The sequence below is a fragment of the Penaeus vannamei genome, chromosome 6 (assembly GCF_042767895.1).
Source record: "Penaeus vannamei isolate JL-2024 chromosome 6, ASM4276789v1, whole genome shotgun sequence".
NCBI classification, from domain to species: Eukaryota; Metazoa; Arthropoda; class Malacostraca; order Decapoda; family Penaeidae; genus Penaeus; species Penaeus vannamei.
In genome coordinates this window covers 46,596,145-46,606,144 of record NC_091554.1, presented here as the reverse complement: position 1 = coordinate 46,606,144, position 10,000 = coordinate 46,596,145, and the positions used below count along the sequence as shown (strand labels likewise).

The 10,000-nt window shown below is 57.8% G+C and overlaps 2 protein-coding genes across 18 annotated transcripts in view; one reads left to right on the top strand and one right to left on the bottom strand.

Annotated features, from left to right (window-relative positions):
• LOC138861991 (parathymosin-like) overlaps positions 1 to 1,250 on the bottom strand; it is a 10,450-nt gene extending 9,200 nt beyond the window's left edge. Inside the window, exons 1-2 of the mRNA XM_070122489.1 lie at positions 1,225 to 1,250; positions 859 to 1,009 (exon numbers count right to left, since the gene is read on the bottom strand). Of these exons, the coding sequence (XP_069978590.1) occupies positions 859 to 1,009; positions 1,225 to 1,250 (177 nt within the window). The remainder of the gene's footprint in view (positions 1 to 858; positions 1,010 to 1,224) is intronic.
• The window catches only part of LOC113805549 (filaggrin), a 100,795-nt gene continuing 91,642 nt past the window's right edge, over positions 848 to 10,000 (top strand). For 2 of the 17 annotated variants that reach the window (XM_070123132.1, XM_070123134.1), the window contains exon 1: positions 858 to 3,121. In XM_070123132.1, coding sequence (XP_069979233.1) covers positions 1,354 to 3,121 — 1,768 coding nt within the window. In that variant the 5' untranslated portion in view covers positions 858 to 1,353. Of the gene's footprint in view, positions 3,122 to 10,000 lie in introns of all 17 variants that reach the window. The other 15 variants (XM_070123137.1, XM_070123129.1, XM_070123145.1 and 12 more) reach the window with 11 other exon arrangements.

Genomic DNA, 10,000 nt, shown 5'->3' with positions numbered 1-10,000 from the left:
GATCGAGGAAGAGGAAGGGGAGAGGAGGAGCCGAGAGGGGAAAGTATTTCTGATTGTGCAGCAGCAGAGGGCCGCTGCCTTTGTCGCGAGGGGAACGCAGGGAGGGACAGCGGAGAGGACGAGGGGAGGCGGCGGGATGATCCGAGACGTGGCGAGAGAGAGAGAGAGAGAGAGAGAGAGAGAGAGAGAGAGAGAGAGAGAGAGAGAGAGAGAGAGAGAGAGAGAGAGAGAGAGAGGAGAGAGAAAGCGAAAAGCGAGAGCGAAAGCGAGAGGAAGCGAAAGCGAAAGCGAGAGCGAGCAGGCGGAAGCGGAGCGAGAGCGAGAGCGGAAGCGAGGCGAGAGCGAGCGAGAGCGAGAGCGAGAGCGAGAGCGGAGCGAGAGCGGAGCGAGGCGAGGCGAGCGAGGCGAGAGCGAGAGCGAGCGAGCGAGAGCGAGAAGGCAGAGCGAGAGCGAGAGCGAGCAGCGAGAGCGAGAGCGAGCAGGCGAGCGAGCGAGAGCGAGAGCGAGAGGAGAGAGAGAGAGAGAGAGAGAGAGAGAGAGAGAGAGAGAGAGAGAGAGAGAGAGAGAGGGAGGGAGGGAGGGAGGGAGGGAGGGAGGGAGGCAGGCCGTGGCGCTGGCGAGAGGGCGGCCATCTTGAAGAGCCCCGTGACACGGCGGGAAAGCCTCGCCAGCCTCGACCTGTAACCCCAAGTCTCTTCGTATCCAACAGGGCACAGGCGGTCGGCCGGCCCGCTCGGTGCCCGGGGCATCTGGCCTCGCCGAGGGGAAGGGCGAAAAGTACCAGGAAAGTGGGCGAGGGGAGGCAGCAGCCGGGCCCTCCCCTCCCCCCGCCCCCGCCCGCCCCAGCCTCCTACTCACGGTTGTCGGATGCCCTCGGACGGTGCAGGTGCCTAGGCGCAAGGGCGGGCTGCCGCGAGAGGGCCTGGGCGGACTGGCGTTGGTGGGCGCCGGAGGGACGGGGGAATATGTGGCACTATAGTCGTAGAGGAGAATGGGCGACGCAAGGCGCCTTTGAAGATAATCGGATGCCATTGTGGAGATGCAGTGATTGGGGGCGTGTGCCTGGCTGCTCCCTCCCCCCCTCCCCTCCCCGCGCGGCCCCCCTCCCCCGCCCGTGCTCCCTCCTCCCCCGCCCGTGCTCCCTCCTCCCCGGGCAGCAGCGGGCACCAGTCAGTCCCGGGGTGACGTCTGCACCGCGCGCCGCCACAGCCACTCCCGCCTCACCCAAGTGCCATCGCCACACGACGCATTATCCGCTCCGATCGCCGCCTCCCGTAGGTACACGTCGTATGCGGGTGCAAGCGGCGGGCGGAGGCAGGCCGAGCGCACGACGAGGGCGGCGGGCGGGCCAGTATGCGTGAACACCTCCCTGGGGTCGGCCAGCCCCTGGGGACGCCTCCGCACCACCGCCGCGCCCAGGACCCTGCCGCAGGCGACATCGCCAGGAGCGACTCGTACTCCCTGGCTCGGGGCGGCAAGCTGGTGTCGTCGCGGCCGTGGGCGTCCTCCGGAGCGCAGATCCTGGTCAACATGCACGCCCTGGAGGCCAGCGCCAAGGACGCGGGCGGCAAGGAGCCCCGGCGGCCGCCCTCGTCCGGCACGTCCTCGAGTGACAGCGAGAGCGACTCCGACTCGAGCGACTCGGACGACACCTCTGAGGACGAGTACGAGGTGCGCGTGGCGCGGCGGCCGCCCGCCCTCGGCCCCCTCCCGCTGGCCGAGGAGGACGAGGCGCTGGCGAGCGACGGCGAGTGCAAGGCCCAGGTGGCGAGTGCGAAGTGCAGTGAGCGCAGGCAGAGTGAGGGCGAGGAAAGGCTGCCCGGCGACGGCCACTCGCGCCCGCACCTCGCCCAGGACGCCAGGGAGGGCGCGGGCGGCGGCGCCGGAAGCGACCATGACGCGAACCACGACGAGGGGGATGACGAGGAGGAGGACGAGGACGATGGTGACGAAGACGATGAGAGTGAAAGTGACGAGACAGAGAGCACGGTGCGGGCGAGGCTGGGCGCGGGGGCGGAAGGCGGCGGAAATGGCCCGGGCGGAGGCGGCGGCGAGGGAGCGGCGCCGCCCCCGGAGGAGGACCCCAACGACACCCTCAGCACCCTGAGCGGAGACCTCAGCTTCGACGACCGCGACCTCGTTTCGCCTCCGCGCGAGAATGGCGTCGCGGGCGCCCAGGAGCTGGAGGCACTCCCCCAGGACGCCGCCGCCCCCGCCGCGGACTCCCACACCGCCGCCGACGCGGAGGCTCCCCGAGCGTCGGAGGAGCGCGTCGCCAGTGAGAGCCGCGTGCCCCCCGAGGGCGAAAGGAGCACGCCGCAGCGCGAGAGCGTCCCCGCCGGCGTCTTCTGCCTGAGTGGCTACCCCAAGCAGGCGTCCTCCGGCCCGGCGCAGGACCCGGGCTCCCGCTCGTCGCCGTCCGGTCAAACCCGTCCTCAGCCGGAGCAGGAGTCTGGCAGCGCCGCCGACGCTCCTGGGGAAATGAACCAGGGCTGCAGGCGGGCGGCGGGCGGAGGCCAGCACTCCGGCGGGGCAGCCCGTGGCATGGGGGCTGTGCAGGGTCGTGCCGAGGAGGCCAAGGAGCGTTCTCCGCGCTCCCTGCCGTTCCCTCCTAAGTATGTGAGCGGCCACTCCCGCGTGGCTCTGCTGCGAGGGACCTGGGACCCCTCCGCCCCCTCCTCCGCCGCCCCCCGCCACGAGGGCCACGGCGCTGACAGGGAGCCTGCCAAGCAGCAGCAGCAGCAGGCCCACGGCGCCCCCGAGGACGTGCACCGCAACTCTCAACACGGCCACCATGGCGCGCCCCAGCAGGCGGCGGCGAGAGCGGAACGCCAGGGCGCCGCCAAGAGCAAGAACAGCAGCGCCCTTGGCGACGGGGCCCTCGCCCAGCACGCCCAGCACGCCCGCCAAAGTCTGCAACAAGCAAAGCTTCCGAAACAGAGTAACGCGCAGCACAGCGCACAGGTGTACCAGCTCCAGCAACGACAACAGCAAGTGCATCAACATCAGAAGCGTCGAGTGCAACAGCAACAGCAGCAGCAGCAAGAGAGCAGACGACATCACGGTGGCAAGAACGGCGCAGTCAACCCTGCCAACACCACCGCCGCCACCACCAACTCACGTAATGACCATATTTTGTTTGTTGATATTATTTAGAATGTGTTAGCGTGCTGGGTGCGCCGCGTGTCTCGCTCCCTCGGTGGCTGTTGAATCGTCGTGTCACTTCGTGCCAGGGACCCTGTTTTTCAGGCCCCGCAGTGAGCCGCGTCCCTTCTGTCACACCTTCCGCTGCGGGCCGCGCTTAATTTCATTGGGGAAGGGGGCTCGGGGCTCATTTTCTGACAGCTGACACGGAAGGATCGTAAAACACGTCTCTGATCATATCACAGTACAGTTCGTGCGACCGACACTTGCACACACAGACATATACCACAAGTAAGAAAAAATAAACACAAACAAACAAGCTCACACACACACACACACACACACACACACACACACACACACACACACACACACACACACACACACACACACACACACACACACACACACACACACACACACACACACACACAAAATTAAAGTTTGTCTTCCAATGAGCCTTACCCCCTTTCAGAATAAGCTTCAGTGTGATCAGCATTCTTCCCCTCACCCGTCTTCCCTTCCCTTTATAATAAAACGAGTGAGATTGCGTTTAAAAAAACATCTAAACCCTCCCACAGATCCCCAATGACTGATACCAGATCCTATTGCCTTTGCAACAGCAACTCCCCAACGTAATATCTGTTAGCGTACATTCCGGGTGGGGTGTCAATAAATCAACTCACCCCCCCCCCCCACCCCTTCCCTCCCCTCCCCTCTCGCTTCGCCCCCTCCCCCAAGCCATACTTTAAGACCCCCGCGTGTTTCCCCTCGTTTGTGTGTGTACGCTTTTTGTCTGTCGTTAATTTTCGAGTCTTTTATTTAAGTAATCTTGTCATCCACTTGTTGATTTTGAAGTCTTTTTTATATACTTGTCATGCGTTTGTTTTGAAGTCTTTTTAAGAAGTCACTCGTTAATTTTGGTCTTTCTTTATATAAACCTCGTCAGTCTTTTTTCAAAACATCGTCATTCTCTCGTTAATTTTAAAGTTTTTTTTCTCCAAAATCGTGGTCATTCTTTCATTAATTTCGATCTCTTTCATAAACTAAAATCATGTGGAGAGACGCGTGGTGGCCATCCAGCATATGCTTACCTTAGGCAGCAGAGCTCTATGTGAGTGTCCGTGGCGACCTGACCCCCGGGCTCGGTGAAAGTTCTAGGTTACAGCTTTGTTTTGTATTGGGTCAGGTTACCCGCGTGTGGATTACGTAATGGTGAAGTGGATAGGTGTCAGGAATGTATTTGCTGTTTTAGTTTGTTGTAGATCTTGCATGTGAAATACGTGTTAGAATGTAAGGATTTCATGTGGATATGATACGTTTTAGTCTTTTAAGGATTTCATGTGGATATGATATGTTTTAGTTTTTTAAGGATTTCATGTGGATTAATTAGGTTTACAGGTATGATGAGATTATAGTTTTGAAAGGCTATGTAGGTTTATAAACTGTTTTAGGTTATTGAGTTATGTTTTTATTATTATCGTATTGGACTCTCCGGATGGTGTGTGCGATACAGGACTTGGTACCGGTTGCAGGACTCGTTATGAGGACTGGATTGTGTAGAGAAGAAGTTGCAGGACTTTTAACGTCTACGAGCTGAGTCTTTAACTGTAAGCTAGGGACTTGAGCAAGTGAAAATTGAAATAGAAATTGAAAGCGTAAACAGAAACGAAAGGAAACAGGAAATTAAAAGGACTTAAGATCGAGGAAAAAAAACGAAAGATCGATTGGAATAAGTAGAAAAAACAGGAAATGAAATGTAAAAAGACGGATGGAAAGAAATCCCCGACGTATGCGATAGATTGGAATAAGTAGAAGGAAATGAAATGTAAAAAGACGGATGGAAAGAAAACCCCGACATAAGGAATCCTCACTGGCGTTGCATCATAGCGCCCAGAGGAGAGGATCTGCATAGAGGGCTCTTTACCTGGAGGCGAGAGGTGGGGCGAGGAAGGGGGTGGGGACGGGAGGGGGAGGGAGAGAGGGAAGGGGAAGGGGAAGGGAAGGGGAGGTGTGGAGACAGGGAGAGAGGGAAGGGGGAGGGGAGGGTGGAGACAGAGAGAGGAGGTGTGGGGAGGGGAGGGATGGAGCTGGAGGGAGGTGGGGAAGGAAGGTGGGAGGGAAGGGAAGGAGAGGAAGGGATGGGGACGGGAACTAGGAGGGAGGTGAGGGAAAGGTGGGAGAGGGGGAAGGAGAGGAAGGGATGGGGACGGAAAGTGAGCTGAGAAGATGAAGAGGTGAGGTGAGAGGAAGGAAGGAGGGAGGGGAGGGGAGTAAGGTGAGGGGAAGGAAGGGGAGAGCGTACTGGAGCGGCGCCTCTGTTCCCCTCAAGCACCTGGAAGTTGTTAAGTGTTATTAGGATCATTAGGGCATCGACAGCTGTGATTGTTTGCCTTCTTCGTGTTTTGCAAAAAAAGGGGGGGGAGGGGGAGGGGGAGGGGGTGTAACGGTTTTATTTTTATTGTTGTTATTGTTTAATTGATCGGTCTTGTGTGCGTGATCGCGACGTCTCTCGTATGTGCATTTTTGTTGTTGTTGTTGCGATTGTTGTTATTGTTATTATTTTGTTATTGTTATCATTTTGTTGTTATTATTATTATTTTGTTGTCGTTGTTATTATTTTGTTGTCATTTTTATTGTTATTGTTGCCATTGTTGTTGTTATTGTTGTTATTGTTTTGTTATTGTTTTTGTTGTTGTAGTGGTTCCTGTTCGATGGGAAGGTCCCCTTGTTGCTCTCGTGCGGTGATTATCCGAGCGCTAAGTGGTGATTTGTCATTTAGGGCGACGGTTATTTATTACAATGCGGGTATGTGCGCATATGTGTGTGGGTGTGTGTGTTATGTATCTATATTATATGATATATATATATATATATATATATATATATATATATATATATATATATATATATATATATATATATATATGTATATATAGATATAATGTTATGTATATACATCTCTCTCTCTTTCTCTCCCCTAAAACATTATGCTCTATGACTTCTGATGAGCTTTGGTAATGAGGTAAATCTTTTCTGTGAGGTTAGCGTTAGCCCAGCAGAATCCGCATGGGTTATCCCCCCTTCCTCCCCTTCCCCTCTTCCAACCCTTTTCCCTCCCCTTTCCCCCCCTCCTCCTCCCCTTCTTTTCTCTCCCCTCCTCCACCTGCTCCTCCTCCTCCTACTGCTCCTCCTCCCCTTCTTTTCCCTCACCTCCCCTTCCCCCTCCTCCCTCCTCTTCTTTTCTCTCCCCTCCTCCACCTCCCCTCCTCCTCCTGCTCCTCCTCCTCCCCTTCTTTACTCTCCCTCCTCCTCCTCCTCCTCCCTCTCCCCTTTCCCTCCCCACCCCTCCACCTCCCTTTCCCTCCTACCCCTCCCTTTCCCCTCCCCTTCCCTCCCTCCTCGCTCCTCCCTTTCCCTCCTCCCCTCCCTTTCCCCTCCTCCTCCCCCTCCCTCCCCTCCTACCCCTCCCCTTGCCCTCCCCCTCCCGCGTGTGATAATTTGATGGTCCAGTATTTATTCCGCGATCGCCGTTGGATTCGAACGGGGCCGGCGGCGCTGCTGGGAATGCGGTTGCCAAATGTTGGAGTTTCTGTTTTTTTTTATTTGTTTATTTATTTATTATTTATATGTTTGTAGATTTTCATATATATGTGTTTGTGTGTCTGTGTGTGTGTGTGTGTGTGTGTGTGTGTGTGTGTGTGTGTGTGTGTGTGTATATATGTATATTATTTATTTTATTTATTTATTTTTATTTATATATTTTAAGGGAGGGATTTTTTTTTTGTTCGGGGATAGAGGTTATGTTTTTTTAGGGGGGGGGGGGGTTCAGGATAGGGAGGGCAAGAATTGTTCAATGTGGCAATCTTTTTTCTTTTTTTTTTGTCGGAATTAATAACTTTGATGTTGTATTGATCGTTGTGTCATTGGAATCAGGAATGGTAGGGGGAGTGGGGGTTAAGGGGGGGGTATGCATGGCCGGAGGGACAGGATGCACAGGTGGTGGGAGTGGCACTGGAATGGGTGGCTCTCAGTCAGGTGGCTCTCAGTGCCAGAGGAGAGGATGAGAAGGAATGGTGTCATATGTTTCACATTTACTTACGGAGGTTGAAGGGATCGGCCTTATGTTGTCTGTCGTTACAAGGTGGTCGTTGTTATCAAGACGGTTGGTCTGTGGCGTCTGTGGTCCCTTTAAACCTGGGCGAATTTCCCGCCACTGCGAATTTCGAAAACGTCCGCCGCCGCCACGCTCACGTCGGGGGAATATATTTACGTTTTGTTTACAGTTCATTTCGGGCGACGTTCCTCCACGTTCCTCGACGTTCCCCGGCCGCGTGCAGGAGATTGGCACGCAAGGGGTTACGCTGGCCCGGCCGTGGGGCGAGACGGCGTTGCCAGAGCCAGGGTCACGGATGCCAGGAGCTCGTTCGTCATCGTTGCCAGGGCGGGTGGGGGCCCTGTGGGGAAGGCCGGGGGGGAGGGGGGCGTCTGGAGGGGGGCGCGGCGCGTGCTGGGTCGCCGGCCGCTCGTAAAACGGAGGCGCTAACCTGTGGATCGGCGCCGATGCTCTCCGCTCTTTGGGTTGATGGGCACGTCCGGGGTCCTGGGGGAGGGGGGTGGGTGACGTGTTTGAGCTTTGTGGGCGCGGGGGGGGGGGGCTGTCTGAAGGAGGGTGCGAATGGGCGGGCGTAGCGGGCGTTTCTCTTGCACTGGCCATTCAGCGGCGTCGGGGGAGCGAGCGGTCGCGGCGCCCGCGGGTATTTCCACTCCCGCCGCGACGCGAGGTGACCCGCGCCCCCTGACGGCCCGTTACGGTAAGTCGGCGTGATCCCCGGCTGAGCCCCGCGTGCCCGGGACCCTCGCCCGCGCCGCGCCCCTCGCCGTCTCCGCCGCTCTCCTCGCGGCCGCGCCTCGGCACCAGCGTCGTGGCGCCCGTCCGTGTCCCCGCGACCGCTTGATGCCGTGCACGAGCGGTCTTGTCGTTCCTCGTGCCCCGCCGATGCCACGAGCGCCTCTGCTGTCGCTCGCCGTGTCGTCCCGTTTCTGCTGTCGCTCGCCGTGTCGTCCCGCTTATCTAGTGCCGCCGCGACCGCCGCTCCCGTGCCACTCGCGGCCTCTCCGCTTATCGGATTCCGCATCTCGCCTTCTCGATTCGCCGTTCGAGAAAACCGCTCTGAGGCTGCCAGTGGCCCGTGAAGTGGCGTACGCGCGTGCGTGCTAATCGGCGGCCTAATTAAAAGTTATCACGAGGCGTACGAGCTCACGTGCATACCTGGGGCGGCGTGGAGCGTGCGGGCGGGTGCGCGAGTGCAGTAATGACACGGCGGCCGGAGCTGCTGCTGCTGGAGGTGTCGGTGCCAGTGCCAGATCAGTGCCGGGGTGGGTCGCGCTGGCCCGGGACGCTCCTCGCCCGCACCGCCGCCTCGCCGTCCGCCGCCCCTTCGCCCCCGCCGCTCGTGCAGGCCGCGGCGCCTCGCCCTCCCGGTGGTCGCAGGCGGCGCAGCGTGCGGGACCGGGCCCGAGTCCGCCCTTCGTGCAGGTGTCTGTGCTGTGTTGTGTGGGGCAGTGTGCGCGGCCAGGTCAGGTGTGTGTGCTGCGACCCGACCTCGCAAAGGCTGCGCTGCCCGCCGTCTCGTGGCTCCGCTGGACCTCTGCTCGCCTCGCTCGGGGGAACCGCTTTGGTGTAGGCAGCGTGAGAGAGAGAGAGAGAGAGAGAGAGAGGAGAGAGAGAGAGAGAGAGAGAGAGAGAGAGAGAGAGAGAGAGAGAGAGGAGAGAGGAGAGAGGAGAGAGGAGAGAAAAGGAGAGAGGGAGAGAGTGAGAGAGGGAGAGAGAGAGAGAGAGAGAGAGAGAGAGAGAGAGAGAGAGAGAGAGAGAGAGAGAGAGAGAGAGAGAGAGAGAGAGAGAGAGAGAGAGAGAGAGAGAGAAATGAAAACGAATTGCATGTACACAAAGTCCGTGTCTGCTTCTGCCTATGTCGTAGGCCTACATGTGCTTCATTTCCCCCAAAGGAATCGCATCTTCCTTTTGATACACGATTCGAATTTGTCATCACACGCGCTTCGTTGCCCAAAAGTGATTGTATCTTTTGATGTATTAGATTTGTTTTTTTGTGTGTGTACCCCATCTTGTGTAATGTTGAACGTACGCTCTCATACACGTTCAATCGTGGATGTGTATTGCGCGTGAATGTTGCAGTGCGTACGGCCGCGGCGAGGAGCTGCTACGTAAATGGTTGTGAGAAGTTGCAGGCAGGGAGGTGTCGTGGAGGGCATGCTGGTCCTGGGAGGGGAGGGGAGAAGGAGGGAGGGAAGGAGGGTGGGAGGGAGAAAGAGTTGGAGGGAGGGAGGGAGGGAGAGGTGGAGGGAGGGAGGGAGGGAGAGAAAGAGTAGGTGACTTGAGTGAGAGAGGGAAGGAGGGAGGGAGAGAGGAGGAAGAGAGAGAGAGAGAGAGAGAGAGGAAGGGAGAGAGAGGAGAGAGAGAGAGAGAGAGAGAGAAAGAGGGAAGGAGAGAGATAGAGAGAGAGAGAGAAGGAAAGAGAGAAAGAGGGAAGGAAAGAGAGAGAGAAAGAGGGAAGGAAAGATAGAGAGAGAGAAGGAAAGAGAGATAGAGAGAGAGAAGGAAAGAGAGATAGAGAGAGAGAGAGAGAGAAAGGTGGCGGACCCGGACGCTGCCACGGGATGCTGGTCGGTGGACCTTACCACCAGACTCAACCTCTGTCCTGGCTCGGTGTCGGGAGTCGGTCGTGGTGCCGTCGAAGAGGGTGGGGGAGGGGTGGGGGTGGGGGTGGGGGGTGGGGGGAGTGGGCGTCTGCTGCCTGTTGGATGAGAGGGGAGTGGGAGTGGAGGTGGGGAGGGG